General features: G+C 38.3%; 1 protein-coding gene across 1 annotated transcript in view; it reads right to left on the reverse strand.

Moving 5' to 3' along the window:
- Positions 1–24,568, reverse strand: part of LOC139721456 (G patch domain-containing protein 1-like) — a 120,652-nt gene that overhangs the window by 39,584 nt on the left and 56,500 nt on the right. The window contains exons 13-14 of the mRNA XM_071632773.1: positions 3,830–3,954; positions 791–975 (exon numbers count right to left, since the gene is read on the reverse strand). Coding sequence (XP_071488874.1) covers positions 791–975; positions 3,830–3,954 — 310 coding nt within the window. The remainder of the gene's footprint in view (positions 1–790; positions 976–3,829; positions 3,955–24,568) is intronic.

Here is a 24,568-nt window from a genome sequence, read left to right on the forward strand (position 1 = left end):
ACTCACTGATAATAAGTACACATGCATTAATGGCAGAGGGCACAGATGTCTTATGATTTAAGAAAATGAATCACCAGAATATAATCTTGGTTCATTTGATCCACAAAATAACTTTTTTTTCAGAGTTCATAGTACATATCAAATAATCATGATGCCTGTGACCCTGCCAATGCAAACAGACAGGACTGCGAACGTAAACATATTTCTGTTACACCATTTAAGCTAAGAACATGCTCATTATGACACTAGGAGAGCGACCAAACATATTTTTTTTTTCTCATATCCATCCACTCTTCTTTAATAAGCTGTCTATCACACACACCAGTCCAAAAACACACACACTAGATGAACAGATGCACAAAGAGGGGAGAGTACAGTATGAGCCACACGTGGGGTAGGTGACTATCTGTTCTCACACTGAAGGGGTGCGATGGTATACAACGTAACTGCATATTAAAGTAAGAGCTGCCGATGCTCAATTTGACCGTCAACATTACGTTCTACTACATGGTAACAGTACACACTTTGACTGTGAAATTAGAGAATCTATCTGTGATTGGTTAGAAAATAACTCTTCCGATAAGGAAATGAAATCCCCACAATTATTTCTACGGACTTACTTATCATTTTTAGACATTAATGATGGACAATGAAGCATTGCTACCAAAATTTGTCCTGGTCAAGTGATTTATGGCTGGGATTATGTGGTGGAAATAACACAATAAAAATCAGTTTCATTAAATTTTACAGCACATAAGAAGAGTTCCCGATTTTTGGGTAAGCAACATACCTGGTCTGTTTCTGATGGTCCAATTTTTGTTGCATTTTCCACTGCATCCTTGTCCTCCTTCTCTCCTTCTTCCTTGTCTCTGGTCCCAATTGCAGCAAGGATGCCTGGATGCTGGTCCCATCTGGACTTCTTTTGGTGGCTGGAAGAAAGACTACCAGGTCCTTGTAGCCCATCTTGTGATTTTTCTGTTGTGAATTGATGCACCGTAACATTACACTTGCTCCTTATTACCATCCTCATACATGACATAATGCAATGTATTCTACTTCTGTACACTGTACATGGTCATGTTGTGTCAAATAAATATGTTTTTCCAAGTAGTGTGAATAAGATTTTCCTCGATTGGTGCAGTGGTAAACCACTACTACACAGCAATAACATGTGATGTGTTTGCCAGCAATAAGGCTGCAGGGCCGTATAAGCCCCATTCTCATTTTGGCAATGAAACTCTTCAGAAAGTTATTGTGTGTGTTTGTGTGATTGTAAGTTTGACAGGTACGAACATGATGACTTCAACTCTATAACAGAATTTTGAAGAAGAATTGAGCCATGTGTTGCAAAAATGTTGACGCATCAAACTGGAGAATAAAATACCTGTGAAAAAGAGCATGCACCCCCCCCCCAAAAAAAAAAAATGCTTGGACACCACTCATAATAATGAGGGAGAATCTTAACTTCATTTTTTTGTCATTCTTTCTTGTATATTACGTGTGGCAATAAAAAGACTCTGCCAAATGCTACTGATCTCTCTGGTGTGACCATTTTTCAGTCATCCACCCATTCCCCTGGAAGTACTTGTATCATGTCACTGAAATGTTATCTCCTGATTTTAACTAATTCTCATGGTATCAATTTGCATATGGCAATGACAAATATTGAGTTGGTAGAAATTCATCGCTATTTTGTTTTTGTTTCGTTTTGTTCTTTTTTGCATTCTAATTGTAAGAAAAGTCATGACAATAAAACTGGGAAAAGGAGTAAAATGGGATAGAGACAGACTTTTTTTTTTACATTTTCATTATAACTAAAGGTAAGTATCTGTTTCACTGAAACTATTGTATGATGAATTGGAACATTGCATTTGTTTAGAATCAGATTATCTATCACACAAGTTCATTAATCTCAATGCTGCTTAAGGTATGAACATCTGCACTCAAAAGGAAACAGAAACCATGTTGTTATTGTTGTTTGGGGTGCAGTCATTTATACCTAAACACACTTTGCAAACCAAGCATTATAACCTTGTGTTCTCACATGCCTACAGGGACACAACATTAATTTAGATACAAATGTTGAGATACATTCTGGGTTTTTTTTTTTTTTTTGGCCGTTTTTTTTTTTTTCATAGTGGCCAGTATAATAGATAGATAGATAGAGAGAGAGAGAGAGAGAAAGAGAGGAGGGCACTATAAATGCATGATATGTAATCATCCATTACATAATATGTGACCACCCAGCTCAAAACCCACAAAGAGTCACACATTAGGATTCTCTGTACAGAAAACAGAATAAAGCAAACGATGTGATCGTGCACCTCAAAACGAACATAAAGTCGCACACACTGATTTTGCGTGAGGACTGAAAATAAGTGAAATGGGTCAACCTAGCCGAACTTGACTTTTTCATATTTTCTGAAAGAGCGGGTCTTCTTTTACATTATGCTAAAATTTGGTATCATAAAACGGGCGGGAAAGTGTGTTTTTTAGCAGTTTACCTCGAACATTTTTGGTAGAATAGTGTGATTAGGTGTGTCTTTAGAATCTCTTTTTCATTAGTGAAAAACCTTGTCCACACTCTTCACTTTCAACTCTAATAACTTTTGAAAGGATAGTGTTACTGCTTTGAAAGTTGGCATTAATTATGGACAGAATGTGTTAATGAGGCATGTTTAATTTCAGTTTAATCTGATAATCCCTTCATTGTTGTTACTCTGGTGGTTTACTCTCTGTTTTTTGTCGCAATTCATCGCAAAGCCAGCACGGTTTGGTAAAGATTAAGCGCTTGAATAGACACTGTACTTCAGAGCCTCTTTTCTCAGTTCACACTATTCCTGTTCGTTTTGAGGTGCAGGGTCACATTGTATATTGATATGTCGTTCATGTTGACAGACTCAAGTTTTGTTTTACCTGGGAGAGTAATCTATTCTTTACCTGCTGTCATACTTTGGCGGCTAAAAATAAAACTGAAATTGAGGTACTTGCAGTCTTTTTCTGGACCATATTTTTTCGGATATGAGTTGCTTTCACTGGGAAATATATTTAATATATATATTTAATATATATAGAATATATTTTCATTGATACTGCTGCGCAGCATGCCGGAGTGACCCTAATCTTTAATTTTTTTTTCTCCCATTTCTATGAAACTGCACCTCCTAACTCTAAATATTTTAATCACAGGATGGTACCATTTTAACAAATTGTATATCACTCTAAAGCTTTAAGTTTACTCTATTAAACTGTGTAGAAAAGTGGAAATTCTTTTTGGCTAAGACTTCTTGTGGATTTGAGCAGGGTTGTCATATACATGTGCAATACATTGGATAGATATCACAACACCAGAACACTGTAGCAGCAAGAACTACTGTACACGACATATATTTAGCGAGATAAATTTTTCGCAAATCAGCACTTCCCAACAATTTTGTGAGTGGTTAAATTTGTGATTGCAGAGGACCGGAGTGAATGGAGATGTGTATGCGCACACATCACATTCATCTTGGGATCAGATTTGATATTTTCGTGTGCTTTTACTTTTGTGAATAGTATCCGACTCTAGAAACTTGCAAAGAATTAAAACCTCCCAAGATATTCAGTACTAGCACGAGGTTTACTGTAAAACACAATATTTTTGCAGCATGAAATTTTCGCGAATGGAGGCCCACAGCCTTATTCGCAGCACAAAATTTTTGCTAGTAACATTCAATGCATACAGTGTAGACGAGATCTTTAGCGTGCATTTTTAATAATTTCGCATAACTCGGCTCTCACGAAATTCGCAAAATTAAAATGCACACAAACATTCCTCGTTTTACAGTACCTTTCCCAGTGACCTGTAGAGATGGAAATGTCTGGATTTCAAGACTAGAAGGCTGCTGGACTTCCAAGAAGTTGAAGACAGAAAACTTGTCCTTTTTTACTGTAAGAAGTCCAACTGTGGTAGACCTGAAGAAAACATAAAATACCAAAAACATTTTTGTTAATAAATGCAACAAACCTCGTATTTTTGTTTTTTGTAAATCAATGAGACCACTTATGAAATTAATTCAAATGCTGTATCAGTAAGATTGTGCAAAAATTGTACACAACATCTAATGAAACATTGATTCCATGCCAGATAGCGAATTGAAACAGCTACATGTAATATGGTTAAGAGAAATATATGATAAACACAGACAAAAAGAACAGATTTCATAAATTACATCTGATGAATAATCATTGATATACTAAGAGCAAATGAATTTGACCTGTAATAAAACATAAAACTTAATTACATATAAAATGTGTAAATTATATCTGGTTTTCTTGAATGACTAAGTACTTAACATTTGATCAAATGTATCAGGAATATCTCTCATTACATATCTGGGTACAAAAACGTTCTATCAAAAACCCCACATATATAAACCCAAGGTTTTAAAAACAACTTTTGAACCACATTCTATCCTAACATTCACAAATTTGGTCTGAAGTTCATCAAAACGAGATCCCGCTTTTGAGAATAGAAAAACTCAAATAGAAAGTTAGACTATGCAGTTTAATGAAAAAAGACTTAAAGTTCTATCACATCTGATTGAAGAGAAGAATATTATTGAATAATCCTTAATCTAGTAGGTTTGGGGCCCCCTGGGGCCCCCCTGGGGAGCATGGTGCCCATTAAAACAAATTGAGACCCTATGCCCCTAGGAGTACTACTTGCCAAGTTTGGTAAAACTCTATTATGTTGTTTTTAAGAAGAAGATGAAAATGTACAATTTAGGCCTGCATTCGGACCCCCTCCCCTTCCTATGACTCCATGGGAAAGGGGGGGGGGGGGGGTGGCACCCCTGGATCTACAATGAACTAACTTGGAACTACAGAACTTCCTCAATGGGAGGTGGGGGCCCCCAGGTGGGGCATGGTGCTCATTTCAAGGAATTGATATCCTATCCCCCTAGGGATGCTACCTGCCAAGTTTGGTAAAAATTCATTGTGGGGTTTTCAAGAAGATGAAAACGTACAATTCAGGCCCTCACTAGGACCCCTCCCACCCACTCCCCCGGGTCTCAAGGAGGGCACCCCTGATTCTGCCATGAACAAACTGGAAAATACAGTCATTAATGTACTAACTCATAGCATTAACTTAGCTCTATCATTTCTGGTTCTATAGAAGAAAATTTTTAAAGACTCCTTAATTTGGGGGATTTGGGCACCCCTGCCCCCACCCCCACCCCTCCCCCAGTGCAGCATGGTGCCCATTTGAACAAATTGAGATCCTACCCCCCCCCCCTCCCCCCCTCCCCCCCCCCCCCCCCCCCCCCCCTTGGGATGCTACCTGCCAAGTTTGGTAAAAATCAGATGCCAGATGAAGAGTGATCGCGATACAGCTCACTTGAGCCTTTGGCTCAGGTGAGCTGAAAACTCAAGATTGACTTCGGTTGACCCGTTTCACCTTTTTTGAGTCCTCACATAAAATCAGCGCATGCGACTTTTTGTTGGTTTTGTGATGCACGGTCACATAGAGTATATAATGTGTTCTTTATACATTATGTTAATGTCAGCTTGTTTAATCACTAGCCATTCACCTTTTTCACTGGATCTCTTGCTCTACCAATGAAGGATGGAGTACTCCTGGGCTTGTGGTAAATATACTCACTAATTCATTAATGCGAGATTCGTTCTAATCACAGACTTGGGCAGACTGTTTGGCTAGCAACAGTGCATGAAGAAAATCACATTATTTACTCCCTGTAACACTGACAAGTACCTGACGAATAATAGATTTCCATCCCCTCCATTGGAGCAATGATTACAAGACAATAGCAATAAAGCAAATGTGGAGTCATTAACAGCAGATTCCATGGGTGTACTTTCAAGAGTGTGATTTACCTTGCCACAAGGATGCATAAGGTCACGTTGTTATTGTGAAGTGTACGTGACTATCTTCACATTGTTTATATGTGCTCTTACCGAGAGGCCTTAAAGGGATATTAAACCACAGATTTGAATGAGATGGAGCTTCAGGCTTTCAACTTTTTTGTGAGATAATGAGAAACCTTTAATGAAATACGAAAGAGCATGCAATTCTTAGAGGAATTCAAAGTTCATTGTGTAGGATATGAAATGACTGAGCTATCCAGAAACAAGGAAGTCCTAACAAAAGGTGGGACCCATCTTTTATTAGGACCACTTTGTTCTACTTTATTTTGTGATATCTCAGCCTTTATCTCATCCTCTTAGCCTTGTATGCTCTTTCATATTTCATAGGTGGATTCAAATGTGACCTGCTACAACAAAAGGATCCTAAGGTCACTGACGGCTGAGCCGAGAAAATCGAGTTTGAAGTCAGATAATCAAAATCGGTCAAAACGATCGGATTTCTGTTTTTTTTTTTTGCATAATTTTGTAGTCTAATGCATCATTTATCATCTGCCGAAATTTCGAAGTTAAATAATCAAAGGAAAGGCAAGAAAATAGCGTTTTCTGGGCCATGATTTTCCGACTTTCAATGGAATAGAAACATGTCCGAAGATTTGGATTTAGCGCTGCAGCTAGACTCTGCCCCTAGCAACGAGGGAGTGATCTTATTCGTCAGTGCGTGGCATCCTGGTTACTGATTGGTCGTGCGTAGACCGCTGGCGCTTAAGCTTGAATGAACATTGCGGAGGTTGCTAGGAGCATACATGCACCTTCTATTGTCAAGCAGTGAAAACTGTCTTGCCTCCCATCGGCTTTGATTTGTTTGTTCATTAGTTTGCTTGTTTGTTTGTTTGTTTGTCTTTGTGCAATATAACTTAAAAAGTTGTGGACAGATTTGGATGAAACTTGCAGGAAAATTTGATAATGACACAAGGAACAAATTAATTTTTGAAGGATTTTTTATCTTTTTGCAGATACAAGTAGGGTCAATGAACTTAAAGAGGTCACACTGAGCGTATCTGAGGTTTGCATACGTGCTCTAAAGCGTATGCTCTGTGGGGGTGAGGAGCCGTGCAGCTGGAAGCTGATTACATAACAAAAGGCTTCTACATTGGGAAATCGGATGATTTTCAGCATGCAAGTATGGGTAGAAATTAGCTGCTTGGCAGAGGTCTGCACTCTCAGAGTGCTTTTCTAGTTTAATATAGTCTTATGTTTGTGCTGTGTTTGTCCTCTGTCTGTGCTTCATAAGAAACTTTGTCTCCTAATACCATTTACACTGACAAGACAAGGGAGGAGGGCAGACAAAGCAAAATCTCCAGAGGTTACTTCATGTTCAGGAGCTGTGTCTTTGCTCAGCATAACTGAGCTATAAGACTGATGTGTTTTACAGACCAGAAGATACAAGGTATCTGTATTACTCTGTGATCAGAATATTGTCTCTTTTCTACGACCACTTTGTATTACCACATCACATTTGAATTGTGTGTGCAGACATCATATCATTGCAAATTGTCTTATTTGTGGCTGAGCAAAAGAAAGCAAAAGAACAAAAAGGAATCTCTTGTTCTGATCTCTTGGACGTGAAATACACAGATGACTCGATTTCAGTCTTACCTCTCAGTGGGAGAACAGTTTCACTCTAGAGTCAGCCCAATCAAGTGGGGGCAACTGCCCCCCTGTTCACACACAAGCCAGTTTATACCAAAACTCGAGAAAGAAACGACTTATAAAGAATCATCGTATAGCCGACAGACCGTTCAGACTCTAATTTCGTCCATTCCGGAAAAGCGTCCTACATAGATGTGCAGTTTTTCACTGCGCATGTTGTTGTGGTCATGAGTGACAGGTACAAGGTCACCTTTCGTGCTCGCTCCCATTAAGCCCCGCCCTGTTATACCGTTCTATGGTTGCCATACGTTCAGACGCACAATGGACGTGATGGAATGCTGATTCATTACCGAGTTCTAGTTCAAAACGATGTTCTGACCGTCGTTTCGCTATACGTCATTTCGCTATACGTCATTTCGGTAGTCAGCGTTCAGACGTATAAATTCATCATATAGCTATACCGTTTTGGTATAGCTATACCGTTCTAGTATAATTTTTTTGTGTGTCTGAACATCCTGTGCATTGCCTTGACAAAATGAAAGATGGGACCAAGGTCATGTATGCATTTGTGCCTTCAGACATCAACACCAAGAGCTTAACCTCTTTTCCAAACAAAGTCTCTTATTTGCAATAGAAAAATAACATAATAATGCCTCCGGCACCACTTCGTGGCGGAGGCATGCTCAAATATTTTAACAAAACTAAGAGGAAATTCCAGTAGTTCTATAGGTGTTGCTGGACAAACATCACAAACACAACACAGGCAGACATTCCCACATCTTTAGCAATGTTAAAACTCCCCCAAGTGTAATTCAAGCAGTGCCTTTACAATGGGTTAATAGAATAAGAATAATACACAGGAAATGCTGGAATGTTTGTGTGTGGGCTTAACATGTAGTGACTACAGAAAACTTGACACGACAGTGCTTGTCCTTGAGAAAGAAAGGAATAATAGAGCAGGAGAAACAATGCAGACATTTGGATGAGAAAAAGAGATACAGCAGGACCTCAATTATCTGGCCATCAATTACCTGAATTCTCTGTTACCCAGACATCGACTGGCTGGCATTTTTTTGTTAATGTTATCATGTATTTTCAGTGCCAAATCTCACTCAAAACAAACACACATTCAACCATTATTGTGTGAATACATGACATATTCCAACCACTGCAGCGAACTGTATACTTTTAGATAAGTTTGTGAGATGATGTCAAAGATTGGTGCTGCGCTTGTCACAGGCACCGAGTGCACAGCAGTGGTTAGAGTACAATGTAGCAGCAGTATTCGATGAGTCACAATTCTGATCTCATTGTCGGGTCATACAATGTATTAATCCAACAAACAATACATGAAGGGATATCTTACTTGTATTTTGTTTATTTTTGTCATGTCAATTTGTGAAGTATGAAACATGACCATGCCATGCTGATAATCATTATGCATGTAATAGTAAATTTGTAATAACATGTGTATACCCCTGACATGATATGCTAGAAAGTGCTGTGTTTGAGCATATCTCTCTTATCTGGCCAAATCAATTATCCGGATGTGCCTGCCTGTCCCGACATGGCCGGATAATGGAGGTCCTACTGTATTGATTTTGTAGAAGAAGCCCAGATTCAGATTCATAATCAAGTTTTATTATCGCCTAATTTTGACTTCAACAACATGCCATTCCAAAGTAAATATGTACATTATTCAAACAGAATATATGACATAAATTCACAAGGTAGCAAAATGGTGTTTATGTTCTGAGGTACACTGTAATGATGACTAGAAATGTCGCTTTGGCGACTGGTATGCCTCTGCCATAATGGATGATTTTCCCAATAGGTCTAGATAGTACATGTGGACAATGTGTGATTACATTTTCACAAAATTGGCAAAATATTGAAATGACAAGTTTGTCACAAATGTGTAGAATGTTCACCTTCCTTGACCTAGGTTTAATTGGATGAATAGGAGAGCATGTATCTAGGGATTTAAGGACTTTAACTTGACTTTAATTGAGTAATTTTCAAGGTACAGGTGTGGAGAAAAAGTGCAATTTCTGAATTGAATAGTAAATTGTTACCATTTTCATCTGGCCCTTGACCCTAAAATTCATAAGATAATCACTTTCAGGTAGAACATGCATAATATGTACAAAGTTTCAAGATAACTTGAGCCACTTCCGAGATATGGAGGAAAAAGTTAGTTCAGCACTTTCACTTGATCTTTGACCTTTTGACCTTTGATGAAAAAAGAAAAAAAAAACTTTCCAGAGAATTTCTATTAGGTTACACATGCATACACCACATGTAAAAAAAAAAAAAAAATAACCCTGCTGGCACTGCATAAATATGAGGAAAATAGTAAAATTTTGAAGTGTTGCACTTGACCTTTGACCCCTGACCTTTGACCCCATGAACCCTACATTCTCTAGATAATCACTTCCAGTCAGTACATGTATATACTATGTTCCATGAAGATACCTTGAACAATTTTCCAAGGTACGGAGAAAAAAAAAGAAGTTTTAATATTTTTACTTAACCTTTTGACCTTTGACCTTTGACCTCATGACCCAAACTTTCACCAGAGAATCTTAATTGGGTAATACATGTATACACTAAGTTTCAAGAAAATATCTTCAGGCATTCAATAGATATAGTGGAAATAGTGAAATTTTATGTATTTGACCCTGACCTTTTGACCTTTGACCTCATGACCCAAACTTTCACCAGAGAATCTCAATTAGATAATACATGTATGCACTAAGTTTCAAGAAAATATCTTCAGGCATTCAATAGATATGGTGGAAATAGTGAAATTTTATGTATTTGACCTTGACCTTTTGACCTTTGACCTTGAGCATGTGCACCCAAAAGTTGATAGGCACAACTTCACCCCCTAATACACATACATGCCAAGTTTCATTAGGATATCTCAACAGGTTTTGATAGTTACCTTGTCCACAAAATTCATTACGGAAGGACGCACGGACGGACGGACGGACAACCCGAAAACATAATGCCTCCGGCACCACTTCGTGGCGAAGGCATAAAAAGGATAATACCTTTGAAATGATAAAAATAGCTACACTGTTCAGTGTTGAACATGAAGAGGAGGTAATCTTGCAAAACTATATTTCTCGAGGACTTACATCATCTAATTAATTGATTTAAGTGAATCACGTCACTGGTGAGAAACATAGATTCACAAAGTAACATTGTATTGTCACTAAACATCTTCATCAGCAATCTTCCTTCTTCTAAAGGATAAGTCCCCTCTGAACCTATAAAATGTTCATCACTTTTAATCTTTTCATATCACATAGAAATGCAATAATAAACAAGGCATTAAAGGTAGGATAACCAAAAGTAAATTGTGAGTGCATGACTGGCCTAAACAAAAATGGGCCATCGCATTTTCAAAGTAACATGCTTCTTCAAGGCTTTCAGTAGTCTCCATATGATTAATTTCTCTCAAAACTGTGACTCTGCTGAATTTTAACATGCAATACTGATTCAACAATAAATCTATGAACCACAGAAAGACAAAAAGTGTCAGCAAATGTCTACACATAACCTCATTAACAATGGCTTCATACTGTAAACAATGCTTTCTGCTTTACTGTAACCGACTTCCTTGAGATATCAATAGTTTCAAACTTAAACAGTCAATATCTATTATATGTCAAATGACTGAATAGATGATGAAAAACCCTGAATTCATGCCAATGTTTGACGGTACCAGACACTGCATTGCCAGTTCAAATAGTTCTTTTAGAATTGGATTCTCCTTCAAGGTTATTTTATTTTGTTTCATTTTGCTTCAACAATAATTTCACAAAGAAAGAAATATTGAGCAATTTGCAGACGTTGAATTACTCATCAATCTAAACAAAGAATAATCACTGGATCAAGTCCACATGAAACAACAGAATTTTGAAGAGTCATATTTCCTTATTGTTGAACTCACACCATAAAATCAAAAATCTGCATTTGCATCTGTTCATACAGTACATGAACACATTCCAAAGCTCATTTGGCTGCCTGCTCTCTGGTATAATTTCAAGGGGTGCTAGAAGGGGACAGTAATAACTCAGTTAGCATCACGCTCTATGGAACTGAAACTGAAATGTGTTTTGATACTACCTCATCAAATTTTACATTAACCTTCAATGAATATCCTTTGGCACATATTCTTTATTTTTTTCGAAATACAACCAATAGACGGAGTTTGGAATGGAGTTTGTTCAAATACCCCTCGGCATAAACGCACGTTACATGTCAGCTGAATGGTTTTCAAAGGTCGATTCAAAGGCATCCCATCTAGGGAGAGCCACAGACGTTTTCAGGGGGCTAGTGAAAGGAGACAATGCAGCTCCAACTCAGAATAAAGCAAGAAGTGCAACGGCAAGCTTGTGAAAGAGCAATGAATGGCGGAATCGACCACTGGATAAATTGCCTGCATTCCTCCAGAGGGAATATATCAATACGGAGTGGCCATCAAACAGATTTGAACCTCGTTCATTGTAATTTATGATCCATAGAGCAAACAGCCTGATGCTTGGAGATAGGAAATTGAAAAAATGGAGAACACAAAGGTGCAGTATATGGTATGTGTTTGTCATCCTTGTTCAACCTCCCTTTCCTTTGGAGGCGTGGTTGTTGTTCAATTTTTCCCATCTTTTTCCACTATGTGCTCATCCCCCATTCCTCTTTCTTTTCTTTTTTGTCTATCTTCCTTTCTCTTTAAAAGGAACAACATACAATCAGGGCCTGACACTAACTTTTTTGGTTGGAATCCTGTTTGGACCATTAACATCTTTTACATCGGAAATAATGAGGGCCCAAAATAAAAGCAGACACAAAACAATCCATTTCAATAGAACCATATTGTCCGATCAGGCCACCAAAATATAACCACTTTGAAAGGCCTGACTTCATTTTTTAGTGTTCCCCAGCATATGGCGTCACCGCTAATGTCACACCCTATTGGCCTATATATAAATATGTGAGTGCTCAGTGCTCAGTGTTTCTACATTATGTGTACATGTATCATCACTCTGCGTGCTCAGTAAGCAAAACTTGTATCAGTCTGATTTTTAAAGATACACTTAGAAAGGGAGAAAGTTATAAAATCTTTGACCAAACCAGCTCCATTATCTACAGCATCATGTGTATACTGGATGCAAGGAATTGTAAAATAGTGGATGTCTCAAGACACTTATTAAAAGTAAGGGTGAATCAAGTGCCATTCTTTAATACACCATTTTTTAATTTCATTTTTTTTTTTGCCCAGACTTTGTGCTTTCTCATACACTGAACTGCAGTGGCACTTCTTTTAGATTTGAAATAAATTGAAAATGCTGATGACAGCTCATCCTGTTTTCTTTTCTTTCTTTTTTTCTTTTTTTTTTGCAACAAACACCTGAGGACACTTTTTAAGAGGGCTTAGCTAGGAAATGTCATTCTCATTTTCATACTTTAAGATTGAAAAAAAAAAAGAATTGAAAGAATCTGATATATGAATTAGTAAAAAAAAATAGATTCACTACATTTTATTTAGTTTGCGTGGGTGTAACTACATATCAACTTTAAATTGACAAGCGTTATTAAAATAAAATGTGGTCATGCAGCCTCCATGCCCACAATCTGTTCCCTACAAATCACCCACACCTAAACATAAATTTCTTTATTTCTTTTGTTGGTTACACACCATCAGAAAAATCGGGGAAGCTTTTGATCCTCCCTACAAAAATTTGCGAGGAAGGCATTAGCGTGATCTCCTTCAAATAAAGGACTCCAATGCTATTAAAGAAGAAGATACGGAAAGAGCAAGAATTTGAATGACTCACTGTCTGAATTAATGTTTGACATCTCTTGTCATCATTTTAACAACAACAACAAAAGGAAACAAACTTCCAGGCCATGTAGGAAGAAGTCAAAAAATAACATTGTCAAAAAATAACATTCATCATCTTATAATCTTGAAGCAGTAACAGTAAAGCAAGGAAACAATATCTTTGTGCAATAGCAGCTATAGGGATGGGTTTCCACCAGTGCGTGGGCCCACTTTTCAATAGGGTTTTAAAAGAGAATAAAATGTTGCGAAATTCTCTTTACATTTTTCCTTATATCATTCTACGCATGTGAAATCATACACTGTAGTAGTCTTCTTTAATATCCAGCAGTGACTGCGTAGATACTTTAAAAATTCATAACTTTTGAAGGAATTGTCCTATTTTCCCCAAACTTTCAACAATGTGTTCTAACAATATTGCTACATTCACTAATCCACATATAATGTATATGAAGGTGGATATATCCTTTAACCACCTGAGTAGTTTACAAGTATATAGGCACTGCAGGTCAAACTATTCAACAGCATGGGATTCAATATATATATGGGTCAAATTTTTTTTTTCGTGGACATTTTTAAGGTACTTCAGACACAAAGAATGACAGTTAACATAAAAATTAGAAATGCAGCACTCGGAGAATGTAGACCTCCACCAAGCCATCAACTCATGTCAAACAATACACACATGTAATTTCCCAAAATACCGTAGAAGCCTTTTGTCTACGTCATCAGCTTCCAACTGCACAGCACCTCCTTGCCTGAGCCATGCTCTCATGCGCTTGCATTGTACGTTAACCTACAGTACGCGCAACTGGAACTCCTAAATTCACTTACCTTACATGCCTTAAGATAAAAAGTCCTTCAAAAACCCATAAAAATTTCCTGATCACTACCAAAATTTCATCATCTGTTCCTTGTGCCATTATCAACTTTTCCTGCAAGTTTTATCTAAATCCATTCAAAAACATTTTGAGTTATTTTGCAAACAAACAAACCGATGCCGATGATCACTTAGCTTCCTCCTTCCTTGACCTTGGCGGAGGTTATAAAGGAGCAACGCTGCAGCCTACATTTAACGCACGAGTTGGCATGTCAATTTTTTTCCTTTTAATGACTATAGCCTACTGAACACAAAAACCAGGGGCCTGATGCAGACCCCTTGTGGCTCACCCCAGGTGACTTGTAGTAGTCAGCAAACAGTATCAACTAGGCACTTTGCGGCATAAGGAGAAGAGATGTAGACTGAACACTAACATTTTATGTGGGTAATACAGCAGTCAGCATCAAGAATAATGCATACCTAGTACAGGTGAAATAGAAAACACACAAATTCAATCACAATTTAACCCCAACAACACAGTCATCTTTAGTACATACTGTCCAACCGATATGTCAATGACATCATACATACATCGTAAAAGTACAACATTAATACATACAGAGTAAAAATGTAAAAACTTGCATAGCCCACTCTCACTGGGCACTGAAAGTTCAGAATACTGTTTTGTTTTGTTTTGTTTTTGACATGAAATATAAGTGGTACGTAAAGCTAAAATCATATGCAGGGAATTCTATGCAGGGAATTCTCTGCAGGGGAGGAGTGTCCATGGTGTATTTGTCTGATATTCATAATGATGACTACCATTACGCTGCCATTCATGTTACAGGCACAATTCAAAATATGACATGAATCAATAAAGAGGGGGAATAATTGAAAAGAATTCTTGTGCTGAGAATTTCCCAGGCTCTTTGCAAACTGCCCATAAGGTGGTCCGTGACTGTCAGCCTATGCCTGTATCTATAATGCCCCCTCCCCCTCCCCCCTCCCCCCCCCCCCCCCCATCCCATAGAGGAAGGATAAGTACCTTGACATAACGACATGCAAAGCTGGAGTACCACACACACAACATCTGACCAATCACAAAACAGAATTTCTACGCACAGGTACCCACTAATTTGGTGTTTTCATTCAAGAAAAAAAAAAAGGGTGTGCTTCTCACTGATGCAAGCTGCAATTGTACATAAGAACAAAAAAAAAAAAGTATTGTAGTGGGCTACAATTCAGTTCACACATTGTTGCATTCTGTCCCTTTGCTAACCTGGCCTACATTCATAACATTCTTGTATAAAACTGAAAGAATGGAATCTGACCTAGTCCTACCAATCAAACGCACCCTGTAAGCACCTTGTGTAAACGCTTGATGGAAATTCACTGAATTTGTTACTTGTGCAGTGTTAGGTTGTAAATGATATAGAAAGATAACTGCAATCTTCATACAAAATATGAAATGTTGAACAAAATCTGCCAAATATGAATAACTGCAAACTTCTGAATGAAATAATAAAACTAGACAGAAAGGGATCTATGTGCTTAGACTTGCTCACTATGAGAGAGAGAATAGGTTCAAATTACTACCAAGTCACTTTCATGCCCGTGTATATAAATGATCAAGCTGCTTGTCATGTTCACTCGAAATTTATACTGTATTACATTCAGAAGAGTTATTAAGACAATCAAACCTAATGAAAATGAGGTGCATTTGTAAATGGAAAAAAAAAGTTATAAAATCAAAGCAAGTCTGAAAGTGTAACAAAATCCATGGATGTTTTCGAGTGTGACTAAAGACATTTATTCAATACAAACCCTCTATGCTCCACATTTTGGACATTTTCTGTTAAGTCTACACTTCTATTTATTTATTTTTTTTATTTATTTTTTTTTTTGGGGGGGGGGTAGATTTATTACTTGGGCACTTGTGTTTTTGACAAAACATACAATCTCATTTTGTCCTTTAAGGCCCAAATACAGGAAGGTGGTACAAATGAAGCCATGGTTTAAACCATGGAGCGCCAAGTGTCACATGGAATATTTCGTTACGAAATTGGTCATTTCATCGATAAAATGACTGTTTTGTCAACGAAATTATCATTTCATGGACGAAATGTTCATTTAGTTACAAAATGTTGTCCTTCCGTTACAAAATAATCATGTCATCGACGAAATGACCAATTTTGTAGCAAAATATTCCATGCGACACTTGGCGCTCCATGGTTTTTGTCCATGGTTTAAACCATGGTTTCATTTGTACCACCTTTGTGAATTTGGGCCAAGTGTCTGGGGGCATGAATGATGTGAGTGCCAGCAGTGATGAGTGCACTGTAGGTGAAGGTTTAATTTCACTGATGGGGTGATTGTGTATTTTGATTGTGTATTTAAAAAGTGTTTGTGCTCGGTGTCCCAATAACTGTTGTGATACAAGCTCATAGCTATATTACTGAAGGGAATTTGTTTTTTCAGGAAGAGTACAAAGAAAACCCTTGCAATTACACACACACTCTCTCCACAAAACAAATGTCCTCTGAAACATTCTTTTAACTCACCTTACTTGAGGCTTATTAGTTATGGATAAGACCAAGAGAGAACGCAAGTGAGGTGAGGTATTTATTCAAACATCATCATATCACTGGCTTCAGCTCAGAAGAAGTGCTGCTGCCTGGTATAAAGCATTTAGGTGATGCAGGTTCAAATCCCACGATAGTTCTTTCTTCCATTTGGAATTAATAATAATTACATGCACAGATCAGGCTAACATCTTACAAGATATTTGAAGACCCAGCAAAATGAAAACCTCTAAAACTCATAGCTATCATCATGCAGTGCTCAAGAACTTGTACGCTAAGGGGATCTAACAATATCCGAAATTTAAACAGATATTTTACATTATCCAACAGAAAGACTTCTACAAAGTAGACTGATGTAAATGAAAGTACAAGATCTTTTTATCATTTGAATACAAAAACTGGAAATAAACTTAATGCTATTGATAGAAGAGCTCTCATATAGTGTGAGAATGTGCAGAGCTACATGTACAGTAGAGTAGCATGCACTTGACCTTGTCCAGTGCGCAGAAGACAGCCTGGAATCTTGCCATCAATGGCCCGGTCCCACGTGTGTGACAATTTATAACAGAGGCCTCCTTTCCTGTAAGTGATCTCTCCACTCATTGCCAGATGGCTTCCTTAACACCCCTTTCACACCATTTGGATTCTCTATCCAAGAATGGATGATCACCTCCTTTGTGTTGATGGAGTGTTTGCTTGAGTAAATGTGCGTGTAGACTGCCAAGTGTAGGATACTACCAGAAGTGATGGGCTTTCGATGCAGGTTTATGCAAGCTCACAGTGATTGCTGTAAAACTAAAACTCGCTTCATCAATAAGATTCGATAGAATGGTGGTTTCAGTGAAAGACAAAAGCACTTCTTAACTCCAAATACAGAACCAATAGTACCAGGATTTTATGGATTACCAAAGGTATACATGCCTGACCCAGTTCCAGTGAGACTCATTGTTAGTGGTAATGGCTCCCTTAACCCTGCCGACATTCCAAGCCCATTAGTAGGAACTTTACCTCACCATGTGAAAAATAGCCTGGATTTAATTGTGAAGGTTTCACACCTCGACAATCAAGCTAGATGATGACGAAACCCTAGTATCGTATCATTAACCCGTTGAGGATGAGTTCCAGGTATACTTGGACAGGTGCCTATGGGAAATGCGTGTTGTAGCAAAATCAGTCCATCCTCAAAGGGTCAAGTGCTCTATTTACATTGATCCTCTCATCAGAAGTAGTGAATGGAGTCAGGAAGTGCCTTGGAAGGGATAATGGCTGGAAGGAGCATACTTTACTCAGTGTAGACCAGATTGTTGACGTGTTGTCGGTTTGTTTGAACACAACCTATTTCTCCTTCACCGGCAAGCATTTCATCCAACAACATGGGTGTGCCTACAGGGTAGAGGGTCACCAGTTTCTCCCATAGTCACAAACATTTTATATGCAAGAGTTTGAGATTTCGGCTCTAAGTTCATACACAGGATGCAAACCACGTATCTGGCTCTGTTATGCGGACAATTCATTTGTCATCCTCCAGGAAGAAGTGAGTGCTTCCTTCTTCAGCCACATCAAATCCTTGGACCATGCACATTTCTTTGATGCAAGAAATGTGCAAAGGACTGGAAACTAGCATTCTTAGATGTGAAAGTCCACGCCAAAGGTGATGGTACCCTATCCACTTCAGTTTACAGAAAAGCAATCCACACAGACCAGTACCTAACTTTCCAATCACATCAACCCTTGATTCACAAACTAGCTGTCATCAGGACCCTCTTCCACAGAGCAGACACCATAGTTCATTGTCCTTTGGAGGGTCACAAAAGAGAAGACAAACATTGAAAAAAAATGCCTTGCCTGGATGTGAGTACCCTGACTGCACGTTCTCGAAAGCTGACACTCTGAAGCAGTCAAGCAAGAACAAAATAAATGTAATACACGCGGTGTGCAGAGACGAAAAGCCATCATTACCATCCCATACTTGTATGATCTCTCAGACGAGATCAACAGATTAAACCAGAAACAGGACATCACCACTGCCTTCAAACCTCACATCACTTGAGACAGAAATTGGTACAAGTCAAGGACCAAGTCCCAAAAGAAAAGCACAGGGATTTGGTCTATGACATTCAATGTTCCAAGGAGGACTGCAACAATTTCTCTGTGGGGGAGACTCAACAATCACTAAGAGCTCGCATGAACAAGCATCAAAGGCTAAGCAGCTCTGAGAGTATCCCAGACTCAGGAGTCTACATACACATTAACTGAAGCAGTCACTCCTTCAACACTAAGGAGGGGATAAGCTTGGATGGAGAATCCAAATGGTTTAAAATAGTGTGTCAACCCATTGAGGACGAGTCCCGAGTATACTTGGGCAGGTGTCAATGGGATATGCATGTTACATGTAGCAAATTCAAACCGTCCTCAATGGGTTAAGGAAGCCATCTGGCAATGAGTGGAGAGACCTGCACCCAACCAGAAAGGAGGCCTCTGTTTTAATTTGTCGCACACGTAGGACCGGGCCATTAACAAGATTCCAGGCTGTCTTTTGGGTGCTGGACAAGGTCCAGTGCGTGCTAGCTCTGCACAATCTTGTACTATATTAGAGCTGTTCCATCAACGGAAGTGTTATTCCTCTGAAGAGGCCACTTGATAATTGGTGAAATGTCGCAACAAGTGAGTTATTTTTGTGGGTTTTTTTTTCAAATGATTATACAATTTCTACCAATTCTTGACTGGTTCAAGGACTTATATTTCACTTTGAATATCACTAACTAGTTTTCTAACTATTTTGGGTGAAAAGGTAGAAAGAAACAAAAAAAAAAGAGACAACTATCATCAGAAGATATGAAAACATCAGAAATATAATTTCAATCTAGACATAAGACTAACTTAATCTTGAAGGATGGGCATTGCAAAAGAATAGAAACTTCACCATGTAGAGGGAGCATTATAATGAACATATCTCATTAATATTGCATGACATGAATTAAGTAGCTAACCACCTTTAAACAATGTGCTGTTAGAATCATTTCCCCCCCTTGACACCCTCATTATGGACTCGACATCAATTCAACAGAGCCCATGCAGAAATTACTGGACTTTTGAATTGAGCTTTGTGCTCATTTTGTGAAGTCCATCTATAATTCTTTTCAAGTTAAAAACAGGAATGACTTTTTTTTTTCCCCATTGCAAGTACAACATTTCACCTAGACTTCAAGATTAAGCATTTTATGAGTCCCTCATAAGATTTTATGACATATTACTGTAAAACATGATATATTCGCGGCATGAATTTTTCGCGAATTGGAGCCGACGGCCTTTTTTGCGGCATGAAATTTTCGCGAACTGCCACTGGCATTCAATGCATATAGTGTAGACAAAAACTTTCGCGTGCATTTTAATTTCGCGAATCTTGGCGCTCGCGAAATTCGCAAAATTAAAATGCACGCGAAAATTCCTTGTTTTACAGTATATTGCAAAGGAAGCCACACTAAGTTTTACCAGACTGGAGGCCAAAACACTCTGAAAGGAGGTTTTGTAAAATAGTTTCTGACTGTTATATCACTCCTCCAGCATTGAAAGACCAATGGTTTCTAGCTGCAAGCGTATTTGGGGGACCTTGTAAATTTATCAGTTTAAGTCTATAATATGTCTCTTCTGATATCACTGAGCAATCCATTCATTTCAGGACACTTTCAACACAACTTGATAGCAAATGGTCACTTGGGTAGCGGAGATCCACACACACACCTTCATGTGTATCAGTACACCTCAGCTGCCTCCGTTTACATTGCAGGCATTCTCAGAAGATATTTCAGGAAGACACTTCCAGAGGGGAAGACACTTCCAGAGGGCAATTCAAGAGGACAATTTGAACAGAAGACTCAACTAGACATCTCTTCCAGAAAATTACTACATGTACCAGGTAATTTCTACGACAGCATTCAGCCACTTTTCTCTTTTATCAGGGATATGCCCAGATCTTCCAAGTTTTACTTTTGTGCAGGTTACCTGCCCTTGCATTATTGTATGCTATGCATTCAAAGACCAGTGTTTTGCCAATATCTATTCCTGCCAACCAAAGCCACACAAAGGGCTGGACCTGGCATACCAAACACCCTTAGGAAAACAAGAAGCACTGATGAATGACTCAATCTAAATTCAAAGGTGAGGCAGCATGCAACCTGTGTGCGGTGAATTTTCTTCCGCAACCACACTATTTTTTTATTTTTCTCTATGGCCACTTGCTCCTGATATCCAATTTGAGGACATCAAAGCCAAATAATTTTTGCTGGTGTGCACCTAAAAGGTTTGTTCATGCTCAAGTGCATCCAGAAAAAAAGCAGCTTCACCTATTGAGATTTGGGTTCACCATTGAAAGGGCCGCTCCCCCATTGGTGCTATCACCCACAACATCTCTCTCATTTCTTTCTTTTTTTCCTCCATTTTTTTTCTACATTCCAGGTCAAGGTGAACAACAAGATTGGGGCCTACAGGTGTAGTCTCTTTCAAGAATCCATTCATCTTCACAAAGTTCTATGGAATGAAGATGGCATGAATTATCGAGACCAAAGGCTGTCTGCCCAGGATGCCACGATTTCATATGACAAATTGCAGCCAAGTCCGAAAAGCCACACAGATAGGCATACCCACACACATACTAAAACCATAATCAGACCTGACTTGTTTGAATACCAGTTTGTGTACACATGTATATACGGCAGAGTGTGGAACAGTTCTCACATCGCACACTCCATGTGCTCTACCAACATTGTGCACTCACACGTTAGATTGGAGTCAGAGTTAAACAGAGGTTAAAGGGTGAGTAGGGTGGACTTCTTGAAAGTGTGAAATAAAATACAGTGATTCATCTCTGCTCAAGATTTGAAGTATGGACTATGGATAAAATTTCCCAGGGTCATGTTCTGTTCAGGAAATGGGATGTACCTACTTTCTCTTTGGGGTAGACCTACCAGTACTTGGCTGGATAAAAAAGAGAGGTGTGTCTAAATGGTCAGATGTGTAATTTCTCAACAATAAAGAATCCTTCCTAGTTTCTCTTATTTTGCAAACAGTAAGACAGACACATAGACTGACAGACAAACAAACAAACAAACAAACCAATGCCAATTAAAGCATACACTTCTTTCAAGGTAGTGTTTGCATTAAACATCTCTTGTTTCTTACATACGGTGATTAGGGAGTTTTCGCTACACGACGGGAAGACCGAGAGTAAGTGGAAGCAATCAGCCTAGCCGTGACAGTCCCCCGCACTCAAACTCCTGTCCCCATGTCTACGCAGTTTCGCTTACAGAATAATAATAATAATAATCTTCAGAATAATGAACATTGAGAATAATGCTGCGAATATTTGGATTAACAAGCCCTCTTTCATTTTCAGATCATCTCACATCTAGGTACATGTATACATAATTTGTGCATTTTGGAGTAATGAACATCACTCTGGTTCCGACTCTACTCTAGAAGCAGCAATTGTGCCCTTGCATGAAGCATTTAATCTCCTTGCCCAGTCCTACAGAGGGAACTTGGAGCTGGTATCTTGCTAGTTTGAGCATCTAGATACTTCATCTGAAGCCATGTTATATAAATCCAAGCACAAAACTTTCATTTCAAAGACTCAGGTGAACTCAATGTTTGCGAGCTACAATGCAGGCCCAGAGACTGAGAAACATTAGCCACAGAAAGGTCACATAAATTCCCCACAACAACCTTCCTCTGATGGTGGGCAAATAAAATGCAAAGGCCCCAGCAGGAGGGTGTAAGGTTAAGAAAATCTCTTCCATGTTCTTTCTTCTTTAATCTCTGTTCCCTGCACTTATCAATCTGTTTGATCATGATGGGAAATGGTTTGCTCAAATAGGGACATTCCTTAGCCAAGCATACATTCTAATGAACTCATTTTGCAGATGGAAATCTAACCCTCTTCATCATAATGACAGACTGATTACAAAAGATTATACAAGCATGATAACTGTAATGAAAATAAACTAACAGGTTTGATATCACATGCCTTCAGCTGAATAGGTAATATATTTATATTTTTATAATCTGTGTATAAACAGTAAAAGAAAAAAAAGAAAGGAGGAGGAAAAGATGGTTTCCACAATGAAAAGAATTCCTGTGAGTGACAGACAGTGTATGCACAGCCACACCTTGCTAGGAAAGTTGTAGATAAATACAGGTCACTGCGGCTGTGATCCACCGAGACCAATTCAGACCCATACCACTTGTTGAATAAAAGGACTATTGAAATGCAGGGGCCGTGCACAAGGGGAGGGGTGTGTGCATGCGAGGTCTGTACGGGGTACAATCACATGTCTTTGTGCCCCCCTCTGAGCTGGCTTTTCTATGGTTCTGGTGATGAAAGAGTTCAATATTTGCCTTGTCGCACCTTAATATTTTGTGAATGCCTTGCAATAATTTTCCTCATCCCTCTCAGATGACACATCCGAACCCTTTGTACACCTAGATTCAAATTTCATACACATTAAAGACTAAATCCAGAGTAAACCTTCAACAAGGGAATATGTAATGTACCTCCCTTTATTAGTCACCCCACAATATTAACATCAATTCATTCTCTTACTGTGACAAGATAGTAAAAGATAATATATACAAAATAACTACTGAAATAACATTACAGCTGTACCTCCGAACTTACATTTGCAATTACTGTATTAAATACTGTATTACATCGTACATACCATCAAAAAATTGTACGTATTGATTTGCTCAAATCTGATTGGTACAACGAGGCTAGGCACACTTTATTCTTGTCGACTAGTCAGAAAGCTACAAGTAATACTGTACCAAGGGAAATGTCAAACTGACAATAAATTTTTGAAGGCTTTCATTTGCCACACTTCAATATTTTGCAAACCACTGTAGAGCCATGCACAAACTCACAAAACATATCTTAACTATTTCAAATAAATATGACAGCAGATTCAATCAATGTAAGGTTGGATTTGTGCTATTTGTGTCCATGTCCTACAGTGCATATTCTTAAAGGGGATGGCTAGTAACTGATCAGTGGGAATCAGTAGGAATGCTAGGGGATGATTGTTCCAATCATTGTGGGATTCATTTAGAGTGCATTATATATCTATTGTTGTGTGAAAATTATTTGCTTCAGAATGGTCTCATATATATTCAAGTAATGTGCAGTTTAATGTTTCCAGATTAGCATGCCTGCACAGTGACAGGGCGATCGTTAACGGCCTGTTTCTTTGTTTGAAAAGTACACATATTTTCATCACAAATTAAAACCTCTGGGTCTCTGAAATGTACAAATTTCAAAAGAACTAATATCAAACTACATCACTCCCTCCCACCCCCAACACACACAGATTCAGCTCTAAAACTTGTCTAAATAATTAATTAACAGACTTATCATTGCATCCCACTCTAGCTCTTTACCCATATGTGCTCATGTATACATCAACCCTACTTTGCTGAGACAAGGTAAAAGCATTGCACAAACCTTGACGGTATAATTAGAAGATCAATGTCAAGAGCATTTCCCATACATTTGTGCTACACTGTGCTCTTTCTCCTTTAAATCAACATAGACAGCAGCAAAAAAAAAAAAAAAAAAAAGAGAATGTCATAATGTCAATAAAAGTTATCATGGCCAAGCTATCTTTTTTTCATCTTGTCAAGCTCAAAAGGTCCATGGTGTGAAGCCCCTTGCTAGCAGCTCTATCCAAACCAGGATCTTTATTTTTCTCCAAATCTCCATTTGATATCCTGCCAAGGCACATGGATATAGATGCACATAATTAAGGT

The sequence above is a fragment of the Diadema antillarum genome, unplaced genomic scaffold, assembly GCF_040938485.1.
Source record: "Diadema antillarum isolate AM-2024a unplaced genomic scaffold, OU_Dant_1.0 scf00000143, whole genome shotgun sequence".
Lineage (NCBI taxonomy): Eukaryota > Metazoa > Echinodermata > Echinoidea > Diadematoida > Diadematidae > Diadema > Diadema antillarum.